General features: G+C 37.7%; 1 protein-coding gene across 9 annotated transcripts in view; it reads right to left on the bottom strand.

Moving 5' to 3' along the window:
• DOCK3 (dedicator of cytokinesis 3) overlaps window positions 1–26,309 on the bottom strand; it is a 711,442-nt gene that overhangs the window by 536,089 nt on the left and 149,044 nt on the right. For all 9 annotated transcript variants that reach the window (XM_057301776.2, XM_055109993.3, XM_034956564.4 and 6 more), the window contains exon 3: window positions 9,120–9,160. In XM_057301776.2, coding sequence (XP_057157759.1) covers window positions 9,120–9,160 — 41 coding nt within the window. The remainder of the gene's footprint in view (window positions 1–9,119; window positions 9,161–26,309) is intronic.

Here is a 26,309-nt window from a genome sequence, read left to right as displayed (position 1 = left end):
CAGAAATGACAGATAAAGAATTCAAAGCATGGACTGTAAGGAAGCTCAACAAGATCCAAAATGAGCTTAAAAATCAACACAAAGAAACTTTTTTTTTTTTTTGAGATGGAGTCTCACTCTGTCGCCCAGGCTGGAGTGCAGTGGCACAATCTTGGCTCACTGCAATCTCTGCCTCCTGGGTTCAAGTGATCCTCCTGCCTCAGCCCCCCTAGTGGCTGGGACTACAGGCACGTGCCACCATGCCCGACTAATTTCTGTTTTGCCATGTTGGCCAAGCTGGTCTCAAACTCCTGAGCTCAGGTGATCCACCCGCCTCGGCCTCCCAAAGTGCTGGGATTACAGGTGTGAGCCACCATGCCCAGCCAACACAAAGAAACTTCTAAAGCAATCCAAGCAATGACGGAAGAGATAAACATCTTAAAAGGAAATCAATCAGAGCTTCTAGAATTCAAAACTCAAAGAATTTCAAAATACAATCGAAAGCTTTATCGGTAGACTGAACCAAGCAGAAGAAAGAACGTCAGAGCTTAAATATTGGTTTTTTAAAGATGAGGTTTCGCTATGTTGCCCAGGCTGGTCTCAAAGTCCTATGCTCGAGTGATCCCACCACCTCGGACTCCCAAAGTGCTGAGATTACAGGCATGACTCACCTTGCCTAGCTGACAAGTATGCTTTTAATTGTATCCTTCTGGAATTTGTTTTTCTGCAAGCTGTGAAAAAGGCATCTAATTTTTACATTTTCCAAAAGTGTATCTGATTTTCTCAATAGCATTTACTCTGATTTTGAATATTCTAGTCTTCATTGATATTCTTTATCAATTCCTGTGCCTGTTTAATTACTGTATCCCAGGCATGGTGGCATGTGCCTGTAGTCCCAGCTACTCAGGACATTCAGGTGGGAGATCACTAAGGCCTAGGAGGTCAAGGCTACAGTGAGCTGTGATCATGCCACCACACTCCAACCTGGGTGACAGAGAGAGACCCTGTCTCAAAATAATAAATAAATAAATAAAGCAAATGTATATATATTTGCTGCCATATATATATATATATACACATATATATGTGTGTGTGTACGTGTGTATGTGTGTGTGTGTGTATATATGTGTATGTGTGCGTGTGTATATATGTGTATGTGTGCGTGTGTGTGTGTGTGTGTATATATGTATATTTTTTTGCCAGGCATGGTGGCGCCCACCTGTAATCCCAGCACTTTGGGAGGCTGAGGAAGGAAGATTGCTTGAGCCCAGGAATTCGAAACCAGCTCTAGTAATGTGGCAAGACCCTGTCTCTACAAAAAATTTAAAAATTAGCCAGGCATGACGGCATGTGCCTGTGGTCCCAGCTTCTCAGAAGCCTAAAGTGGAGGGGCCGCTTGAGCTTGGGAGGTCAAAGCTGCAGTAAACCATGATCACACCACTGTACTCTAGCCTGGGTGACAGAGCAAGACCCCATCTCAAGAAAAGAAAAAAAAAAGTTTTTTGAGCTCATCCAGACAAAAATAAAGAAAAAAGAACTTTTTAAAAATGAACAAAGTTTTCAACAAATATGGGATTATCTAAAGCAAACAAATCTATAAATTACTGGCATTCCTAAGAAAGAAGGAGAAAAAGTAAACAATCTGGAAAACACATTTGAGGAAATAATTAAAGAAAATTTCCCTAATCTTACTAGCAAGGAAGACATCTAGACACAAGAACTCTAGGGAACACCTGTGAGGTGCTATACAAAATGAAAATTACCAAGGCATATAGTCCATAAGACTGAACAAGGTCAATGCTAAAGAAAAAATCTGGAAGGAAGCTAGGGTAAAACATCACACCGCATACAATGGGGAACCCCATCAAGATAACAGTGGACTTCTCAACAGAAAACTTACAAACAGGAGAGATTGGGGGCCTATTTTAGGCATTCTTAAAGAAAAGAAATTCCAACCAAGAATTTCATATCCTGCCAACTAAGCTTCATTAGCAAAGGGGAACCAAAATCTTTCCCAGACAAGCACGCACTAAGGAAATTTGTTACCACTAGTCCAGGCTTACAGGAGATCCTTAAGAGTTCTAAACATGGAAACAAAAAGAGCGATACCTGCTGTCACACAACCACACTTAAGTATATAGCCTATAAAGCAACTACACATTAGAAACTAAAAAGCAGCCAGCTAACAACTTCACGATAGGATCAAAACATCGCATATCAGTATTAATGTTGAATGTAAATAGTCTAAACACTCAACCTAAAAGGCAAAGAGTAGCAAGTTGAACAACAACAACAAAAAGACCCATCTGTCTGCCATCTTCAGGAGATCCATCTCAGATGTGACAACATCCATAGGCTCAAGGTAAAGGGCTGAAGACAGATCTACTATGCAAATAAAAAACAAAAAAGATCAGGGGTTACTATTCTTATATCAGATAAAAGAGACTTTAAACCAACAACAATAAAAAAAAGGACAAAGAAGAGCATGATATAATGATGAAGAGTTGAATTCAACAAGACTTAACTATCCTAAATACATAGGCACCCAACAATGGAACACACAGATTCCTAAAATAAGTACCTCTAGACCTACGAAAAGACTTAGACAACCTCACAATAACTGTGGGGGATTTTTTTTTTTTTTTTTTTGAAATGGAGCCTCGTTCTGTCACCCAGGCTGGAGTGCAGTGGCACAATCTCGGCTCACTGCAACCTCTGCCTCTGGGTTCAAGCAATTCTCCTGCCTCAGCCTCCTGAGTAATTGGGACTACAGGTATACACTACCATGCCCGGCTGATTTTTGTGTTTTTACTAGAGATAGGGTTTTACCATGTTGTCCAGGCTAGTCTTGAACTCCTGGCCACAAATGATCTGCCCACCTCAGCCTCCCAAAGTGCTAGAATTACAGACATAAGCCACTGCACTTGGCCATAGTGGGGGATTTCAATATCCCACTGACAGCATTAGATCACTGAGACAGAAAACTAACAAATAACATCTGGATTTAAACTCAACACTTGACTAGTCAGACCTAACAGACATGTACAGAATACTCCACCCATCAACCACGGGACATTCTCAGATTTTTCTCATCTACAGAAGAGAATGGAATCAGAACATATTCCAAGACTGACCACATGCTCAACCATAAAGCAAGTTTCAATAAATTCAAAAAAATGGAAGTCATACCAACTATACTCTCAGGTCACAGTGGAATAAAAACAGGAATGAATACCAAGAAGATTGCTCAAAACCACATAATTACATGGAAATTTAAAAACTTGCTCCTGAATGAATGTTGGGTAAACAACAAAATTAACGCAGAAATCAAAAAACTCTTTAAAATAAATGAGAACAGACACAACATACCAAAACCTCTGGTATGAAGCAAAAGCAGAGTTAATAGGCAAGTTTATAATGCTAAACACCTACCTCAAAAAGTTAGAAAAAAAATTAGCAATTACACCTGAAGGAACTAGAAAAAACAAGAACAAAGTAACCCCAAAGATAGCAGAAGAAAACAAATAACTAAAATCAGAGCAGAACTGAACAAAATTGAGAACCCAAAATCCACACAAAGAATCAACAAGATTGATGGACTGCTAGGTAGATTAAGAAAGAAAAAAGAGAAAAGATCCAAATATGTACAATCAGAAATGACAAAGGTGACATTATAGCCAATCCCACACAAATACGAAAGATCCTCAAACACCATTAGGAACACGTAGAAGATCTACAGCAAACTGGAAACTAGAAAATCTTGAGGAAATGGATAAATTCCTGAAAACACACAAGATCCCAAGATTGAATCAGGAAGAAATTGAAACCCTGAACAGACCAATATCAAGTTCAAAAATTGAATCAGTAATAAAAAACCTATCAACCAAAGCAAGTCCTGGACCAGACAGATTCACAGCCAAACTCTATTAGATGTACAAAGAAGAGCTGCCACCAATCTTACTGAAACTATTCCAAAACATCAAGGAAGAGGGACCCTTCCTTAACTCATTCTACTAAACCAATATCATCCTAGCACCAAAATCTTTCAAAGACACAACAAAAAGAGAAAACTATAGGCCGATATCCCTGAACACAGACCAAAATCCTCAACAAAATACTAGTAACCTGAATCCAGCAGCACATCAAAAGATAATTCATCACAGACTGTTGCCCCAACACCTTTTCCCCTTTGCTGGTTTTTCTTTCTATTTTTTCACTGTAATAATTCATAACTGTGAGTACAACTATATGCCCCTATTCAGTACTCATTCTACTCCACAGTACCTGAAACCATTAATTACCCCTGTTTTTAAAAAATGTTCTCCTTGGCCAACTATGACCTCCATTAGTCTTTTTTTGCCAGTTCCTCTTTCTCTGTCCTCCAAAGTGTTGGCAGTCTTTACAGTCTCATTTGCAGTGCTATTCTTTAATAGTAAAAGACGATAGTGCAAAATAATTATCACGTTCTTATGTGCTAGGCACTGCAATAAGGGCTTCATATCAACTCATTGATTCCTCATTACAATTCCATGAGATAAGTAATAACCCATTTCAAATACAGACAAAATTAGACAACAGTATAATGAATCTCCATAAATCCATCACTCAGCTTCAACAATTATCAACATTTTGCCAATCTTGACTCATCAATCTACATACATTTTACCCATTATAGTATTTTTAGAGAAAATTTCAGAAATTATCCACAAATACTTCAATATTTACCTTAAATATTCAAGGAGGTTCAATCACTTGAACCTCTGCCTCCCAAGTTCAAGCGATTCTCTTGACAGTAAATATCTTCAATATTTACCTTTTGTTTTTCTGATAAACCCTATTTTATAGTTATACTGTATGACAGTAATGGGTCCACATCTCTGTTGAATGACAGATTCCCTGTTCCCAAAGTGTAAATTCCTTAGATTTCTTTGGCGTATGACTCTAAATATATAGGTCCAATCTACCTTTCCTGCCTTACCATCCATCACTCTCTCCTGCACTATGCCTTACCCAGCTTAAAATATTTACTATTCCATGAATATGTCTTGCAATTTTTTGCTGTGCAAAACATTCCATAAGGCCCTGTTCCTATCTCACAGAATACTACGCATTCTGTTCACAATTATTGATAAAAGCTGATCCTGAAATCACAAAATGGAAGTAAATATAAACTGTACTGAATTTCATTATTCCTCTTGAGCATATATTTTATAAAAAGCACAAAAACAAAATCAAGTATCTGTTGTCCTTTTTTCTCAATTTTATGTCTTATTCTTTAATTCTTCATGTATGCTCTTAAGTTTTTTTGTTTGGTTGGTTTTTTTTGAGACAGAGTCTCCCTTTGTTGTCCACGAGATCTCGGCTCACTGCAACCCCCATCTCCCGAGTTCAAGCGATTCTCCTGCCTCAGCCTCCCGAGTAGCCAGGATCACAGGAGTGCACCACCAAGTCAGGCTAATTTTTGTACTTTTAGTAGAGAGAGCATTTCTCCATGTTGGCCAGGCTGATCTCGAACTCCTGGCCTCAAGTGAGCCACCTGCCTGGGCCTCCCAAAGTGCTGGGATTATAGGCAAGAGCTACCGTGCCTGGCCAGAAAGTTAATATTTTGATGACTCTAACAAATACAAAACATGGCATTTTGGCAATGGAACAGAACACTATGTATCAAAACCTTGCTTTGGTCTCTAAAATTATAAAACTAAAGTAAGTTCTACTGTAGAAGTGTATGCAGAAAAAACAAAGTCCTCAAAAAATGAAAAGACAATAAAGTATCATTCTGAAAATCATCTAGCATAAAATTTAGTTATACTTCCTGCCTATCATGCTTCTCTTAAACTGCAAAATTTTAATATGTAGTCATAACAGAAAGGGTATTTTATAATCACCCCAGTTTCTCCTTCTAAATGTTTTACTACAAAATAATACAGGGAACAAAAAGATTAAGCTTTGCCAATTTTGAAAAACTTTTTTTTTTTTTTTTTTTTTTTTTTTTTTTTGAGACTGAGTCTCGCTCTGTCGCCCAGGCTGGAGTGCAGTGGCGCGATCTCGGCTCACTGCAAGCTCCGCCTCCCGGGTTCACGCCATTCTCCTGCCTCAGCCTCCCGAGTAGCTGGGACCACAGGCGCCCGCTACCACGCCCGGCTAATTTTTTGTATTTTTAGTAGAGACGGGGTTTCACCATGTTAGCCAGGATGGTCTCGATCTCCTGACCTCGTGATCCGCCCGCCTCGGCCTCCCAAAGTGCTGGGATTACAGGCGTGAGCCACCGCGCCCGGCCTGAAAAACTTTTATAGGAAGAACTGTTTCATCATTTACTTATATATCTAAGTGCTGGCCAGGCACGGTGCCTCATGTCTGTAATCCCAGCACTTTGGGAGGCTGAGGCAGAAGCATCGATTGAGCTCCAGAGTTCGAGACCCGCCTGGGCAACATAGAGATACCCCATCTCTACAAAAAGTGGAAAAAAAAAATTAGCCAGGTGTGGTGCTATGCACCTGTAGTCCCAGCTACTCAGGAGGCTGAGGGAGGACGGTAGCCTAAGCTCACGAGTTCGAGACTATAGTGAGCTATAATCATGCCACTGGACTCCAGCCTGGATGACAGAGTGAGACTCAATCTCGTTCATTCACTCACAAATAAATAAATAAATAACTATATTCACTGTCTAGTTCAGATATTATTTTATTTGAGCTATTCTGTGTTTTACTTATTAGTATAAATCATAAACGACTAAAGACAAACTTTAATAAGTCATCTTTATTTTTTCCTTTAACCACTAATATCTATGAAAAACCTATAGAAAAGTTTACTTATTATGACTGAAATAAGATCACTTCTTAGCCTTTTGGCTAAGATCAAGTGTAGTAGGACCATAATATTAGCACAAATAAAGGATATATAGAAACGCATTTATTTTTGTATCATTTTAAGGATGTGGTATCCCTAAATGATTATATTTTACAAACACTAAATAACTGGTTCCATAAAATATCACTGACGCAGGATGAAATTCAGTTAGTAATACTGTCTTTCCATATTTTTTTAAGTTTAAGAATACAGATACAAGCTATTAAGAGATATATAGATACATGTTGCTAATAAATGCTGTAATAACCTAAGATTCTAGAAGAGATATTACCAAAATATACAATCTCTGAATACCACATTAGCCCCCAAAATAATGAAATTAAAGGAGTCTGATGAGATAAAATGAGCTCTAACATTCTTTAGAGTAGTGTGAGTTAGGTTCCTCATTTTGTACAGCTTGTCAAAACACTGCTAAGAGTAATCACAAAATGGCCTCTCCCACAGAATCCAAAAACTGTTTTTTGTAGGAAAGAGAATTAAGAACTAAGTATGAGGTTCCAGGTACTTTTCCTTAACTCTAAAATAAAACTCTAATTACTTGCTGGATAAACCATGTGAAGCCACATGGAAATAGAGAAACCCCGAGACTACATAGAGAAGTCTGGTTATCTTGGTGGCCTAGCTGAAGACAGTCTTCCAGCCAACCCTGCCAAGATGCCAGACATACAAGTAAACTCTCTTGGACATTCCTACCAGAATGTCTTGGACACTGACCCCACAGCTGACTGTTGCCACAGGTAACCTCACACATCCCAGAATAACTGGCTACCCAGCTGACCCAGTCAAGCCACAAAAGCATAAGAGATAAAATGTTTATTAGTTTAATTCACAAATTTGGAGTACTTCATTGTGTAGGAAGATATAATCAAAACAGTTATGTTTAATATTTTAAGGGTACCATCATTCCTGTCTCAATAATGTTTTCAAGCCACAAACTTTGCATCAATTTCATACTTTAACCACAAACATACAATAATTTTAATGAGCACAGTCCACGCGCTGATCCTCAAACACTAGTATTGGAAATAAGATAGTGGGAGGTGGCCAAGACCACAAATATTACTAAAATAAATAAATAGCACGCAATATCACAAATTACAACTATTCATTTATAAGATTCCTCATTTATTCCAGTTCTAACTTTTCAACAATTTTAAATCAAAATTTAAAAAATAAACCACAAGTAGAAACTATTCCCACATAAGCATTCATGAATGTATTTCAAAATCAGAAATATAAGAAAAATTACGTATAAGCAGTGGTTCTCAACCAGGGGTCATTTTGTCCCCAAGACAAATTCAGCAATGTCTGAAGTCCTCTTTTGTTGTCACACTAAGGGACAGAGGGTTGCTGGCATCTAGTAGGTAGAAGCCATATACTCTGCTAAACATCTCACATTGCACAAGACTGTCTCCCACAATAAAGAATTATCTGGCCCAAAATGCCAACAGTGCCAAGAATGAGAAACCACAGCTAGGAGGCATTAAAATGTAAAGATACTGTTTCCTTATAATCATTACCTTAAAACTAATAAAACTGAATGATTCTACTGGCAAAACTGATTATTAGAACTCTAAACAATTTTCTTTTTGAATGAAAAAAGTGATAATTTTGGTATTTTTCTATACAAACAAAAACATACTGCATCAAATATTAAGCTACAGAAACATACAAGAAAAGCTCATAATATTAATTACATGAAAAAATATGCAGAAAGAAGTGTTTGCAAATACATTATTGGGAAAGATTATTTCTAACTGTATTATAACTGCTAATTAAACTATGTTTCATTAATATTAATTGTAATAAACATAAAATCTAGTACATAAAATTAGTATTCTACACTAACAACTTGTTTAAATTCATATTTCAATAAATTATGATTAGAGAAATATCTAATTGGATTATTTGAAAATATTTTCCATTGTGCTTTTAGAAACAATTCATCTAATTATATGGTTCCACAGGACTAGGCCTGTGAATAAGTCAATGTACTTTTTGTCAAATACCTTAAAGAAAAAAATATTTAAAAGCCTGAATAGGCTTTTTCAAGATAAGCTTTGCAGCTATGATATTTGCATTTCCTGTCCTTTCAGAAGAAGCACTTTAATATGCTGAGACAGAGAAGAGTTTGCTACAGTTTTGTAAAGGAAAGAATCATTGTGGCTACTGTAAAAGATTAAAAGATGAACCACTAAGAGTTGTTATATCAAACAAACATACAAGGTAGTTCCTTCCTACATTAGAAAAGGTAACAATAAACTTTTCATTACCTTCACATTTGGCTTCTTTGTTGAAACTCCTCTGTACCAACCTAAAACAAAGCATAAGAGAATATTAAAATCACAATGTCATGTTCAATAAGAGACACAATAGTATTTTTTGAAAAAAACAGATAAATGCACATCTTTCCTTAAAACACCCACTGTGGCTTTATTAGGATCTAGAGTTGTCATAGCAGCTTACTCCAAAAGGAACAGTCATATGGTGAATAAAACATTTCTAATTTTCATTACAAGGCATAAAGCCCTTTCAACTGAATAAAATGCAATTAGAAAAGACTTCAGAGGACATGTAATTCAACAGCACAAAAATTCCTACATAAAGGTGTTGGGGCAGAGAAATGCTAAAATTGTATCACTTTTTTCATGGCAGATAGGGAGTACAGCCCAGACTTTCTGTTTCGCAGTCTCATTCAATCTCCCATACAGTATACTACACTACTCTCATTTCTTTGCCTTCCAGCTGCTAAAGTCAACATCCTTGCTAGTGCAGATCACCTTCTTGATTTATTTCCTTTCAGCATTCACATTCAGCAATACTAATAAAAGTTTCAATTACACAACAAAAAACAATTTTCAGAAAAAAGAAAATTTTACTGCCAACTCTTCTCAATTTCAATATATTATTTTCAGAGGTTTGCTATAGTTTCTTTATTTGGGTTTAAAAGGAAGCAGCTCCAATGGGTAGGAGAGGAAGCCAAGAGTTGTATTTAAAGAAGGAAGATAAAGAAGAGATTGCTGATGATAGCTAAATTAATTGAGAGTTTATCGTTGAGAGTTTGTCCTACGTATTAACTTTTAAAATAACAAAGCTATGAAAAAAAGAATCAACTTTTTTCACCTGAAAACATAACAAACAACAAAAGAGATGAGCCTTGCTCCTACTTAGAACAATAGCTGAAAAAATAAATTTCATTAACTCATTTTATATCTTGAGTCTCATTTCTCCATTTATTTTTGAAAAATGGTGATAACTTACCAATGTGACACTTTACAGTATTTTAAGAAATGTAACAGAAAATGACATCATGAGGTGTGGCAGAGTAAGTCTCTTCAAAGAGCCTCTCCTCCATAAAAGCAATGAGAACACTATGAAGCTAAAGTAATCAAGACAGTATGATATTGGTGAAAGATTAGGCAAACAGAGAACTGAATAGAGAATCCAGAAATAGACCCACATAAATACAATCAACTGATCTTTGACAAGGGAGCAAAAGCAATAAAATGGAAAAAAAAGTTTTCAACAAATGGTGCTGGAACAACTGGACATCCATATGCAAAGAAAATGAATCTACATATAGATCTTACTCTAGTCACAAAAATAAACTCAAAATGGATCATAGACCTTAACGTAAAATGCAAAACTATAAAACTCCAACAACACAGGAGAAAATCTAAGTAACCTTGAGTACAGCAATGACTTTTTAACTACAACACCAAAAGCATGATCCATGAAAGAAATAATTGATACACAGAGCTTCATTAAAATTAAAAACTCCTCTGTGAAAGGCATTGTTAAGAGAATAAAATGACAAGCCACAAACTGGGAGAAAATACTTACAAAAGACATATCTGATAAAGGAATGTTATCCAAAATATACAAAGAACTCTTAAAACTCGATAAGAAAATAAACAGCCCGGCCAGGCACAGTGGCTCACACCTGTAATCCCAGCACTTTGGGAGGCTGAGGTGGGTGGATCATGAGGTCAGGAGTTTGAGACTAGCCTGACCAACATGGTGAAACCCCATCTCTACTAAAAATACAAAAATTAGCCAGGCATGGTGGCGCACACCTGTAATCCCAGCTACTCAGGAGGCTGAGGCAGGAGAATTGCTTGAACCCAGGAGGCAGAGGTTGCAGTGAGCTGAGATGGTGCCACTGCACTCCAGCCTGGGCAACAGAGTGATACTCCATCTCAAAAAAAGAAGAGGAGAGGAGAGAGGAGGGGAGGGGAGAGGAGAGGAGGGGAGGGGAGGGGAGGGGAGAAAACAGCCCAATTAAAAAATATGCAAAACATCTAAACAGACACTTCACCAAAGAAGATACAGAGATGACAAATAAGAATATGAGAAGCTGCTCAACATCATTATGTGATTAAGCAATTGCAAGTTAAAACAACAATGAGATACTACTGCATGCCTTATCACAATGGCCAAAATCCAGAACACTGTCCCGAACCAAATGCTGATGAAGATGTAAAGCAAAAGGAACTCTCATTCACTCTTGATGGAAATCCAAAATGGTACAAAGGCACTCTGGAAGACAGTTTGGCAGTTTCTAACAAAACTAAACATATTGTTACCATATGATTGAGCAATCCATTCCTTATATTTACCCAAATGAGTTGAAAACTTACATCCACACAAAAAAACTACAAATTGATGTTTACAGCAGCTTTATCATACTTTCTGCCAAAACTCAAAAGCATCTAAGATGTCACTCTTCAGCAGATGAGTGAATAAAACTGTGGCACATCCAATCAATGGAATGTTATTCAGAGACAAAAAGAAATGAGCTAACAAGCCATGAGAAGACACTGAAGGAATCTTAAATGCATACTGTGGATACATTTAACACCATATAATGATAATGCTAATGTGACACCATGCTCTCTTGTAGTCAACCCTCCTCCCCAACCTCTTGCCCCAGCCCTGACAATCACTGATCTAAGTAGTTTCAAAACCACATTATCATCTCTAAGGGAGGCCACCATTATCAGGTGCACATGAGAATTCTGCTCAGTGAACTTCAGCCATCACCTTTTCTTAAAACTGCAACTCTGCTACAAGCTTTGCCAAATGTATCCGTTCCATGACTAAGAAGAATTGAAGACAGTAAGGAAAAGAGAAAGGGAAGAACAACCCATTATTTTTGTTTCTTACATATGAACCAAAAAAGTTCATAAGCTCTCAAAGAAACAACTAAAATATCTCCCAAATCATTATGAATCAACAGGAAATATATGCTTTTAATGAACCAGTACACTGAAGTATCTTCCAAATGTCAATTTACCTACTGTCCAAGAACTCTGGAAAATCTACCTCTGCAATTATATTCTCCCCTTTCAGTTTCATCATTAATATCTTGACTTTACAAAATTTCAGAATACTAGCAAAGAAAGTGAAACTCCCCTTGATGTTCAGATTGTCTGAGTGTTCATCAATTTCAATGTCATCATATGCATTTAACTGAAGAACACATCAGAGTCTCATTTGGTGAGTAAAACATCTGCTGGTTTGATTACTACTAGGAACTTAAGGTTAAGGCAAAGTTTTATACTCTAATATTTTCAGATATAAATTTTTGTAGAAAATTAAAGAAAGGAAGGCATTCTTACAACACTCAAGTTTATAAAGACTTATGTCTAACTTTAACTTAAGTCAGAAAAATATAACTGAATTCTATAAAATGCTGTTGTATTGCCTCCAAAAGTTCTCTATTGGTCTTCTATCCCTTCTACCTATAAAAACCAGCTCTTCCCTTCCTCAGTAACTTGCTGCAACTCTCCAACTTCTAAGCTAGGGACATGTTACTCACGGCATGATTGCAAGAAACACAGACTTTTTCCACTTTACCCAAATGAATGGAAATGAAAGAATTATTGGAAATGGTTTGGGTATTAACTTCAAATTCCAAAAGAAAAGTTTAACTTTTTGAGCCTTAGTTACTCCTCTGCTCTAAGCTCTCCAAAAGCATCCCAGATCAAAATAAAATTCAAAGTCTTTATTAGAGCCTCTGCTGATCTCAACTTCCACCACTCTCTCTGCTTCTCCCCATCCCATCCATCCACTGCAGCCATAATAGTCTCTCTGCAATTCCTTCAACTTACTAAGCAGGCTCCCGCCTCAGTACCTTTAAACTTTTTGCACCATATTTCTGGACTGTTCTTCCCCTCCCCAAACCCCTTCCACCCAGAGTATCTCAGGATTGCTTCCTCATTTCCATCTGTTCTCTGCCCAAATGTTATCTTCTCAGAAAGGCCATCTCCAATCATCCTATATAAATACACAGAAGAGAGAAGTTTTCCCGCACCCACTTCCCCACTAATATGGCCTGGCTCTCTGTCCCCATCCAAATCTCATCTTGAATTGTAATCTCAATTCTAATCCCCACATGCTGAGGGAGGGACCCAGTGAGAGGTAACTGAATCTGGGGGTGGTTACCCCCATGCTGTTCTCATAATAGTGAGTTCCCACAAGATCTGAAGGTTTTATAAGGAGCTTTCTCCCCTCTGTTCAGCACTTCTCTCATCTGCCACCATGTGAAGAAGGACGTGTTTGCTTCCCCTTCCACCTGACTGTAAGTTTCCTGAGGCCTCCCCAGTCATGCAGAACTGTGAGTCAATTAAATCTCTTTTCTTTATAAATTACCCAGTCTTGGGTATTTCTTCATAGCAGCATGAGAACAGACTAATACACTAAATTGGTACTGCAGAGTGTAGGGTGCTGCTATAAGGATACCCAAAAATGTGGAAGCAACTTTGGAACTGGATAACAGGCAGAGGCTGAAACAGTTTGAAGGGCTCAGAAGAAGACAGGAAAATGTGGAAAAGTCTGGAACTTCCTAGAGACTGAGGGCTCAGAAGACAGAAAGATGTGGGAAAGTTTGGAACTTCCTAGAGACTTGTTAAATGATTTTGACCAAAATGCTGATAGTGATATTGACAATGAAGTCCAGGCTGAGGTGGTCTCAGATGGAGAAGGGGAACTTGTTGGGAATTGGAATAAAGGTGACTCTTGCTATAGTTTAGCAAAGAGACTGGTGGCATTTTGCCCCTGCCCTAGAGAGCTGTGAAACTTTGAACTTGAAAGAGATGATTTAGGGTATCTGGCGGAAGACATTTCTAAAGAGCAAAGCATTTTCAAGAGGTGACATAGCATAAAAGTTTGGAAAATCTGCAGCCTGACAATGTGGTAGAAAACAAAAACCCATTTTCTGGGGAGAAATTCAAGCCTGCTGCAGAAATTTGCATAAGTAATGAGGAGCCAAATGTTAATCACCAAGACAATGAGGAAAGTGTCTCTGGGGCATGTCAGAGACCTTCGTGGCAGCCCCTCTCATCACAGGCCCAGATGCCTAGGAGGGAAAAATGGTTTCCTGGGCAAGGTCCAGGGCCCCACTGCTGTGTGCAGCCTAAGGACTTGGTGCCCTGTGTCCCAGCTTCTTCGGCTCCAGCCATGGCTAAAGGTATACTTCAGGCTGTTGCTTCAGAGGGTGAAAGGTACAGCTCAGGCTGCTGCTTCAGAGGGTGGAAGCTCCATGCCTTGGCAGCTTCTACATGGTATTGGCCCTACACAGAAGACAAGAATTGAGGTTTAGGAACCTCCGCCTAGATTTCAGAGGACGTACGAAAATGCCTGGGTGTCCAGGCAGAAGTCTGCTGCAGGGGCAGAGCCCTCATGGAGAACCTCTGCTAGGGCAGTGCAGAAGGGAAAGGTTGGGTAAGAGCCCCCACATGGAGTCCCCCCCTGGGGCACTGCTTAGTGGAGCTGTCAGAAGACAGCCATCGTCCTCCAGAATGGGATCCCCAGGAATTAGAAGTAATAGATCCCTCTCAAAATATAAGGCTCTTTTCTGTTTTGCATTGTTTTATCTGATGTTTTTTTACTTTTGGGTGTATCAGAAATTCACATTATGAGAGAATTTTGGTGTGTAATTAACAAAATATACTTTGGTAGGAAATATATTTTTAGCAATGGCTATTGGCAGTTATGGGGGGATACTTGGCTCTTTGCATGTTTGGATAAGAGAAGCAAGCTCTTGGGCCACCTGGAAGGAATGAAGATATTCCTCTCCCACCACTGAGAGATAAGATCTCATGGGGTTGGGCTAATCACAGAATGAGCTGATTGGCTTTGGGTTGCTTTGCAATGAAATGCACAGTAAAATCATTGCACTGTCTTGTTCCATAAGGTTTCTCTTTTGAAGATCCAGAATCTGCTACAAAAATGGAACCCTTAATTTTGGGTTTTGTTAATCTGTTTTGCCTTCCAGTTGTGCCTGCTTATTAGGCCCTAAAAACTGCATACTTTAAAGAGAAACCTAAAAACTGGCGAATAAAAAATCTTACAAGTACTGGTTCTTCTTGTCTGTGAATTTATATGTGTTCTATGTGGGATATGAGGCTTTAATACAGGCTGCCCTAAGGCATTTTGTCATCCATGAACAATTGTTGTCTTGTTTTGATCCTCTTCAAAAGATGGTTTATAGTCAGCTATATAACTTTGACAGGTGCTCTCGAATGGAAGTTTCTGATAAGTTTGAAGACTGTGATTTTAATTGTTTAAAGGTAATAAGCACTTATATCAAATATTTTGTCAGAAAAGTAAAAAGTGCAATGCCTTTTAGTTCATGTGACTTAAGTAATCTTTGGGAAATAAAAACAGTTTTGCATGCAAGGTGTGTAAAGAAAGTGACAGGTGATTTGGTAAAAGATCATAAAAAGGCATGTGAATGTGAGGTGATATTGCCTAGATTAAAGGGTTAAATAATTGTTTTAAGTTAGATAGGATATAGCTGAAGGTTTGTGCAAGTTGTGAAACATTTGTGAAAAATTAATCTTGTAAAAAAAATCTGTGTGTGAACAATGGAATAAAAGTACAACAGGGTTTTCTCAGAGCACTAATCTGCCTTCTGTAACAAAAATTTTAAATGGTTATAAAAAAGGTTTATGAGAATCTACCTTATGGGCAAAGTGATTAAGACTGAATAGAATTGTCTATAAGGTTTTAAGAATTGGGTGTGACATTAATAGTACACTAATGCAATAATGAAATATGGCTTTCTGTCTTGAACAAGATTTTCATGTTACATTTAATAAAAAGAAGGATTTTTGTTTGCCCCTTTTGAATAACCACAGGAAAAAGAAGGGAAAGAAAAAAGACACTTTGGAAAGCTAAGTCTTCCCTCTTAGTTTTTGCCTTTTTTAAATGTTTGAGTTACCATTTTGGCTAAATGAATGACTTATAGTGACATGGAACTCTATTTTCTAATATGAAGTGTCTAAAAACTTTGATATTTGACAAACTTTCCAAAATCAAATTATAAAGTATGACTTTCTCTGACTTAATTAATATTTTAGCTATTAGGTCACCTAAGGTCCAAAAATGACATATTCGGCTTATTTGGTATACAAATCATACGGGAAGCACTGTCAAATATGAAATGGTGTTTGGCTTTCTTTGGGCTGTATTTGTGTAAATATTATTGGTATGTGTTCTAAAATTATGAAAAACTCCTATAATTCTGATATGATTTAGTGTGTGTTATTAATAATTATAACTTGTTATGTAAAATTGTTGTATGCCACAGAAGTAACTAAAATTAATAGTCAATTGTGGCTTTAATAGGGGCTTCCCTAAACAATTTGGTCATCCACAAACAATTGTTTTCTTGTTTAGATCCTCTTCAAAAACAATTATTTTCTTGTTTTGATCCCTTGAAAAAACCTCTTCAAGGTTTAAAATCAGCTATAGAACTTTGACAGGTGCACTTGAATGCAGGTTTCTGGTAAGTTTGGAGATTGTGACATCAGAATGCAGGAAAAACTTTCAGGACTCTCCCGGAGAGCTGAAATGTTCATGAATATCAAGCAGAAGAGGAGTTAACTGCATGGATTAAACTAATAAAAGTTCAAAGTAATTTTTTTGACTTTGCTTAAAATGTTGCTGATCCCTTGTTTTGTTTTACTGAGTCAAGAAAACTTTTCTTTTGAGCTACTTACAGCTTTTAACAATTAAGTGAAGTATACTCCTGTGAAAAAAATTTGGAGCATATTTGTCTCTCTCTACCTGATTTCTCCAGAATTTGGAAACTATTTGAGTATTCTTAATTTATGGCAATATAGTTATTTGCATAAGTGCAGTAAGAATGTTCTCTTTTGCAACAGGACACAATTGGAGAAATTGGTTATTTTACCAAGGTTTTGACTGGAATGGTGTGCTTTCCTTTAAGGAATCAAACTTGACGTGTAGAGCAATAAAAGCCTCATGGGAAAACTGACCTCATATCTTGTCTACACAGTCCCTGTACAAGATTCCGGACCTGTGGTAGGTAAAGAATGTCAATTCCTGAAAGGCCCAGGGGCCTCAAATAGTCTTGAGACCTCAAGAGGAGATGAGTTTACCCAATTCATAGGTATTTGAGGGTACAAACCCATGGCTGGGCTTGGCTTTAAAAAAAAGTTTTATCTGAGATTCCTTATGGAACACAGTTCCATCAAAGCCTATTTAAAAAGCCTATGTGAAAAATAATTATTCTTGCTGTACTTTAAACAAATAATCAGGCCAAGAATAAGAGTAAGGTTTATTTTTGCAAACAAATTGGTCCTATTATGATTTGTCTTTAGTAAAAATGGAAGACTAAAGAGAAAAAAATATGTTTCAAGAACTATGGTATGCCTGTTATTAGATTCTAGTCTCATCAGTTGTTTCAAAGTTTTATCTGCATTTTAGATTAACCCTGCTTATCCTGTGAACCAACCAGTGATCTCTGACTGCTGCTCAGAAGAAACAGAGGGATGAGTAATGCAAAACTCTGTATCAATATTCTAATTCTGGGCACATATTGGGATCAGCTAGCAGCCCCATATCAGCTTGGTTCCAACAACTGCCCAGTTCATGAAAAGCTTTCTTATTTAGTTTACCTGGGATAATTTTACTTACTTTGCTTTACTGTGGTGGAATATATTGCTGTTATACTCCTTGTATAGGAATGCAGGATAAGCTTACTAAATGTTTTCTTAAATTGAAGACTTATTAATCTTCCCGATATCACCTTTGTTCAAACTCAGAGCTATGAACGGCCCTCGACAAACCAATGCTTTCTGACTGAGCTCCTCTCAAACCTGAATACAAGAGACCCTGATAGTTAGGCAGGAATATCACCAACCTATTCAGCCTGAAGAAGTTTCAGAAGCTGGATCTTCATCCCTCTACTAACCTTAGGATTAAGAGTTCCCTTGTAAAAGAGAGAAGAAAAATATGTCAGAGGCGTTTGAATAAAAGCAACTCCATCTTGAATAGGGGCTAGGTAAAATAAGGCTGAGACCTACTGGGCTGCATTCCCAGGAGTTTAGGAATTCTAAGTCACAGGATGAGACAGGAAGTCAGCACAAGATACAGGTCACAAAGACCTTGCTAATAAAACAGGTTGCACTTTTCTTCTAAATTTGTTTAAGTTCCTTGTAGATTCTGGATATTAGACCTTTGTCAGATGAATAGATTGCAAAAATTTTCTCCTATTCTGCAGGCTGCCTGTTCACTCTGATGATAGTTTCTTTTGCTGTACAGAAGCTCTTTAGTTTAATTAGATCCCATTTGTCAATTTTGGCTTTTGTTGCCATTGCTTTTGGTGTTTTAGTCATGAAGTCTTTGCCCATGTCTATGTCCTGAATGGTACTACCTAGGTTTTCTTCTAGGATTTTTATGGTTTTAGGTCTTACGTTTAAGTCTTTAATCCGTCTTGAGCTAATTTTTGTATAAGGTGTAAAGAAGGGGTCCAGTTTCTATTTTCTGCATATGGCTAGCCAGTTTTCCCAACACCATTTATTAAATAGGGAATCCTTTCCCCATTACTTGTTTTTGTCAGGTTTGTTGAAACAATCTCATCAAGAAGTGGGCAAAGGATATGAACAGACACTTCTCAAAAGAAGACATTTATGTGGCCAACAAACATATGAAAAAAAGCTCATCAACACTGGTCATTAGAGAAATGCAAATCAAAACCACAATGAGATACCATGTCACACCAGTTAGAATGGCGATCATTAAAAAGTCAGGGAACAACAGATGCTAGAGAGGATGTGGAGAAATAGGAATGCTTTTACACTGTTGGTGGGAGTATAAATTAGTTTGACCATTGTAGAAGACAGTGTGGTAATTCCTCAAAGATCTAGAACCGGAAATACCATTTGACCTAGCAATCCCATTACTGAGTATATACCCAAAGGATTATAAATCATTCTACTATAAAGATGCATGCACACATATGTTTATTGCAGCACTATTCACAATAGCAAAGACTTGGAACCAACCCAAATGCCCATCAATGATAAACTGGATAAAGAAAATGTAGTACATATACACCATAGAATACTATGCAGCCCTATAAAAGGATGAGTTCACACCCTTTGCAGGGACACAGATGAAGCTGGAAACCATTATTCTCAGCAAACTAACACAGAAACAGAAAAACCAAACACCACATGTTCTCACTCACAAGTGGTAGATGAACAATGAGAACACATGGACATAGGGAAGGGAACATCACACACCAGGGCATGTCAGAGGGTGGGGGACTAGGGAAGGGATAGCATTAGGAAAAATACCTAATGTAGATGACGGGTTGATGGGTGCAGCAAACCACTATGGCACATGTATACCTATGTAATAATTCTGCACATGTATCCCAGAATTTAAAGTATAATTTTAAAAAATAAAAAAAATTAAAAATAAATAAATAAATAAATAAAACAGGTTGCAGTAAAGAAGCCAGCCAAAACCCACCAAAACCAAGATGGCAATGAAAATGACCTCTGGTTGTCCTCATTGCTCATTATATGCTAATTATAATGCATTCGTATGCTAAAAGACATGCCCACCAGTGCCATGACAGTGTACAAATGTCATGGCAATGTCAGGAAGTTATGCTATATGGTTTAAAAAGGGGAGGAACCCTCAGTTCCAGGAATTGCCCACTCCTTTCCTAGAAAACTCTTGAATAATCTACCCCTTGTTTAGCATATAATCAAGAAATAACCATAAAAATAGCCAACCAGGAGGGCTGCTCTGCCTGTGGAGTAGCCATTCTTTCATTCCTCTATTTTCCTAATAAACTTGCTTTCACTTTAAAAAAATAAAAATAATATGCATTCTTATTTAGACTGTGAAATGTCCTTGCCAGTCACCCAATGCAAGTGAAGTTATACTATCCCAAAGAGCCAACAGTACCACTACAATTGGTACTGACAGAGAAGCTGCAGAACAGTGTCGGCAGTGTGAACCCAAAAGAATGAAGCCTCTATACAGATCAGGCCATGTGACAGTCAACAATCAGCAACCCTTTACAAAGATTCCAGGTGCAAACCAATCAAACCAGATCAAAAGCATCAAATGCAGTCCAACAAAAAAATACCCCTTTGATAAGAAGTTTCAAAGGTGAAAGTTTTTTATTCCAAAGGTATAACATATATTCCTCACTGATGAATGGAAAAAAGGAAAATTTATTTATACCCAATACCTGGCTAATAGCTGCACAGGAAGTAGAGACAGGTAGAAGATAAGCACAATTTCTCTTCCATTCCATACCATGATTAAAAGTAGTTTAATAACAAATCATGGTTCTTTGTGAAGACTTGCATGAGGACCCACTTTAGACATCATTTAAGCAACCAATTGTAAATTCAAGAGCCAAAAACAAAATCTACAACCTTTTAAAAATAATGATTTTTTTTCACTTTGGTGCATCAATAAAAATATATGGAGTTCACCCAATTATGGATCCCTTTTCCAGTTATATAACTAATAATAGGCAGGAAACAATGTGCCAATCACTTGTAAAAATAAGAAACTTATAAGATAATTCAGCCTCAAAACAGAAAAATGTAATTATTCAAAAGGTCTACATTCAAAATCCTCTTTCCATTATTTGCACTGAAAAATTTACACAATAATCATCTGCATTTATTTGCACAGTTTAGTTATATTAAATCTTCATTTGTGAGCTGTAAATTTAAAGATAATAATCACCAATAAATAAATGTACATTAAAAAACTGAGAATTTTTACTTGCAAATGAGTCATTATTTCATTAAAATTAGTCACTCTGGAGGGCCATAAGCGAATTTCAATAATACTGCCACTGATCAAGATATTTTTAAACTCTTTTGGAATTAAAATACTATATATTTGTGAACTTCTGGTTCTAGTCCTGACAAAAACTTTGCTTTGGACAAAATACATGAAACAGCTGTGTAAGGGCATTAGAAAGCAACTATCCTCGACAGAACTTCAGACACTATAATCTCCAAGAGAAGGAAAACCACATCAAGGTGAGCTCCTCATTCACCTGACTTTTTTTTTTCTGAGGGCATACCAGCAGAAAATGATAGTTCCATTGAAATAAGAGAAAAATGTTGACATTGAAGGCTACCAAAGCAACTGAGCCTTAGGGATAAAAATCTCAGAAAGAAGTGAATTACAGTAAATCCAAAATTTTATATTAATCTCCACTCCTGAGATTTCCCAGTTCCCAAAATGGCATACAGGGTTCCAAGAAACCCCACAAAAAGCAGCAGCTGAGAGGCTGACAAGCTGAGCAGAGCCACATTACATTTAGGAGAAATCAATAACACAGTTACTTTTCAAAGAAATTATGCAAGTCAAATATTAACTAAATGAAACCTTAAAAATGCTAAAAGAAAACACCCATGAACCTAAAATTCTATACTGAGGAAAAATATCATTCAAAAATGATGACAAATTTAAGAGATTCATATAAGCAGAAACTGAAACAATGTGCAGCAAACCAGCGCTGAAAGAAATACTACTAAAAGGTGTATCTAAATGGCAAATAAATAAATAAATAAATAAATCCCAGATAGAACCATGTAAAAGCATGGTAAAGAGATAATTGAAAAGGGTAAAAGGGTCCAGGCGCGGTGGCTCACACCTGTAATCCCAGCACTCTGGGAGGCCAAGGCAGACAGATCACAAGGAGAGGAGTTTGAGACCAGTCTGACCAACATGGTGAAACCCCGTCTCTAATAAAAATACAAAAATTAGCTGGGCATGGTGGCACATGCCTGTAATCCCACCTACTCAGGAGGCTGAGGCAGGAGAATCACTTTAATCCAGGAGGCAGAGGTTGCAGTAAGCGGAGATGGCACCATTGCACTCCAGCCTGGGTGACAGAGTGAGACTCCATCTCAATAAAAAAGAAAAGGGTAAAAGGTTGGGCGCCGTGGCTCACACCTGTAATCCCAGCACTTTGGGAGGCCAAGGTAGGCGGATCACCTGAGGTCAGGAGTTTGAGACCAGCCTGGACAACGTGGTGAAACCCCATCTCTACTAAAAATATGAAAATTAGCTGGGTGTGGTGGTGGGTACCTGTAATCCCAGCTACTCAGGAGGCTGAGGCATGAGAATTTCTTGAACCCAGGAGGCAGAGGTTGCAGTGAGCCAAGATCATGCCACTGCACTCCAGCCTGGGTGACATAGTGAGACTTTGTCTCAAAAAAAGAAAAAAGAAAAGAAAAGGGTAAAAAATGTGGGCAAACGAATGAATGTAGACAGAAGTAAAATATAGACCATAGTTGCACAAAAGACAAGAGGGACAAATGTAGTTAAATCATTGTAAAGTTCATGCGATCTGGGGAGTGGTAAAAGAACAAATTTAAGGTAGACTCTAATAAGAGTGCATGTTTTCTGGCACGTGTGGTGGCTCACACCTGTAATCCCAGCACTTTGGGAGGCCGAGGTGGGTGGATCAATTGAGGTCCGGAGTTCGAGGCCAGCCTGGCCAATATGATGAAACCTTGTCTCTGCTAAAAATACAAAAATTAGCCAGGCATGGTGGCGCACACCTGTAGTCCCAGCTATTCAGGAAGCTGAGGCCATGGAGGCAGAAGCTGCAGTGAGCCGAGATCGCACCACTGCACTCCAGCCTAGGGGACAGAGCGAGACTCCATCTCAAAAAAAAAAAGAGTGCATGTTTCAAACTCTAGGATAATCACTAAGGGAAAAGCAAAACACTGTAAAACCAACAAGCTAATAGAGGAGCCTAAATGAAATCATTAAAATGCTGGGTTAATTCAAGGAAAATAAGAAAGGATAAGTTGAGAAACTAAGGAACAAAAAGAAAACAAGGACCAAGATGATACACCTACACCTAACTATATCAAAGTGCAAATGGACTAAATAATCCAGATGGTCAGTTTAAACAAAAATAAACTCCCAAACCACAAGCTATAGGTTGATGCAAAAGTAATTGGGGTTTTTGCCATTACTTTCAATGGCAAAACCACAATTACTTTTGCACCATTCTATTATTTATATATGCTACAGACAGAATGTTTTGTCTTCCTCCTGCAAATTCATATGTTGAAACCTAATCCCCAATATAAGCGTATCCAGATGTCAAGCCTTTGAAAAGGTGACTGGATCATGAGGACAGGGCCCTTATAAACAGGATTAATGCCCTTATAAAAGAGACCCCAGAGATCTCGCTTGCTCCCTTCCTCTATGTGAGGACACACCAAAAAGACAGCCATCTATGAACCATGAAATATGCTCTTACTAGGCATTAAATCTGTTTGGCACCTTGTTCTTGCACTTCCCAGCCCAGAACTGTGAGAAATAAATTTCTGTTGCTTATAAACTACTCAGCCTATAGTATTGTTATAGCAGCCTAAATGAACTAAGATAACATATAACACACATTTTCCTTCGGCATTTTGAAGACCCTCCTCTACTCTTCTAGTCTCCATGGTTAAAATCCAATGTCAGTCTGATTCCTGGTCCTTTTTACATGGCATGCTTTTTCCTGTAGTTGAACGCTTGTTAAATCTTCTTGGTCCAATATTCTGAAATTTCACAATGAAATTAGTCTATTTTCATTTATTAGTGTTAGTTTCTTCCTGGGCCCTTTCAATCTGGAAGCCCGTCTCCTTACATTCTGGAAAATTTTCCCAAATTACTTCACAGTGAATTTTTATACTTCAGTTTCTCTCTTATGTGCTTCTGAATCCCCACCAAATAATGCACCTCTTGAAGCTGATCCCTAATTGTATCTTCTCTAATTTTCAACGACTTTGTCTTTTTACTTTATTTTCTAGCAAATTCCCTCAACTTTTTCTTCCAACCCTCCTACTGAGATTTTCATTCTTGCTATCATATTTTTAATTTCCAAGAGCTCTTTTGTGGTATCTGACTGTTTCTTTTTCTACAGTATCCAGTTCCTGTTTCACAGATGCAATATCTCCTTTATCTCTCAGAGGATATTAATGGTAATCTTTCTTCACCCTGTGCAGTCTGTTTCCTACAAAGTGATTTTTCATTTTGGGGAGCAGAATGGGAGATAGTGAAATGTGGCCATCTTTCATGTTAGAGGCATCTTCAAATATCCTGTATCCTTGGTTGCCAGTTCATATTTAAGGGAAAGGAAATAAAAAGTTAACTGGAAGCTCCAAATAGATGGGTGAAGCTTGCTGACCTTATGGTTCACTGCACAGAGATCTCACCGTATCATTTGTTGTGGAGACCCAGACTTCAAGAGTATCAAGTGGGGTAAAGTCAGGAGACAGAAAATATACCAATCATTCAAACAGGAAAAATTTACTATAAAGAACATTAAATAGGTAAAAAGATGGTAAACAACTGAAAATGGAAGACAGCTCTAAGATATAACAGAGGTAGCAACTACAGAACGCAGCTGCCACATTCAAGGCTGAGGGAAAAGTAAACAAGGAAAAAAAAAAAAGGCTTAGCAACTTACAAAAGGGGCCCCAAAAGGCTAAGAATACAGATCTATAAGGAAATGTTGGACTACTGCAGAAATATGCTATCCACTGACTGCTCAGTGAGAAAGAATGTTGCTGAAGGTCATGCATCAGAACAAAGACCACTGCTTGCCATGGGAAATACTGTGGGTATCAACTACTTGCAGAGCAGTCTGCCACTGTGATTAAAAAAAAAAACATGAAGAACCACAACCCTTCTTATTCCTAGTAATCTCCCTACTACACTCCTTTATTGGCAGTGACTAACATAGATTCAGCTGACAAAGAAAAAATATAGTTTGCAAGTCCAACTTCAGCATCATAACAAGGGGTTGTAAGGGTGGGTCTGGAACTCAGAGGCAATAAACAACTGGCACAGTTAGCATCTTTAAGGCCTTCCCCTTGTCATGGATTGCCCCCACAAAAGTCTTCTAGTCTCCTACTTGAAAGGGGAAAGGACTGGCTGCCAGGATTTTGAGAGCCGAGTACAGGATGAAGGCTGTCAGTCTTCAATACTCAGTAGGCATACTGTCACTTAACTGCCCCCCACCCAGTTTTAATATGGAACCCTTTTCCTCAACTGTGCATGAAATCTCCCAATCCAGAGATGCTCTATTTTAACCCCCCATTGAAAACAAACCTCAAAACTTCTACCAGGAGGAGACAAGAGTGGCCATCAAATGAGATGAAGTAAAGGAGAACCACTTAAAAATATATTCATCCTCAGTTCCAAAGGTATCTGGTACTAAAAGTCATTATGCCTTTTGAGGATATGTTGTGTAAACAAGGTTAGTTCTCAGCTATTCCTGCTACCACCTTGGGATTCGGCTGTCTCAGCTCTACTAAGTGACAGTTTCCACTCTTTCAATGCCTTGCCAATTTCCTTGTCCTTATGGGTATATGACATTTTATAATCTCTGTATCTTCTTTTTGTAGTGTTTCAGAGAGAAGCAAAATTAAATGCAGATATTCAATACTCCATTGTAATCCCAAAACTTCCAAATGTTATTTTCAACGTGGTAGCAAATTTTTATCCTTTGACAGTTTGTAAGCTTACTCTGAGGGAAATTCCAAATATTTTTTATAAAAGCCCAATATTATTAAAATAATTATATAATCTGCCCAAGTGCCTGTTGTAGGTACAACATTCATCTAGATGTACATGCTGTTAACATGTGCTTTTAAACTGTTTGCTAATTTATGATATTTAATATTAAACAAAATTGCAAGAAGGATTAAAGATTAATACAAAGATACATGTTCTTTTTTGAGTCCTAACAGTAGCACTGAAATAAATGTAAGAGAAAAATTGGAATGAACACCAACCATGGCACAGATATGATCTTCCTAGTCGTAGCTCAAAGGTTATTAGTTCATTCATCTACCTAAAATTTACATGAAAAAATAGCTATGTTGCAGAGGATAACTTAAGGCATCAGAAAGTCATGCTCACTGTCATAAATCATCTAAAACAGAGCTAGAAATAGACCCTGGTCCATTATCATCTCTACGAAGCCAATAATATATCCAGAAAAAGGTACACTAGGAAATGGCAGTGAACAGGCAAGACTTGGGAACACAAGGAAAAGATACATACCAGTTTGAGTTGCCTGTGGGCCACTCAACAAAGGCCATGAGAGACTTAAGTTATCTACATCATTTTGACCCCCTAAAAAATTTGGT

The sequence above is a fragment of the Pan paniscus genome, chromosome 2 (assembly GCF_029289425.2).
Source record: "Pan paniscus chromosome 2, NHGRI_mPanPan1-v2.0_pri, whole genome shotgun sequence".
Taxonomy (NCBI): Eukaryota; Metazoa; Chordata; class Mammalia; order Primates; family Hominidae; genus Pan; species Pan paniscus.
The sequence above is the reverse complement of the archived record's forward strand: the minus strand, read 5'-3'. Positions and strand labels throughout refer to the sequence as shown.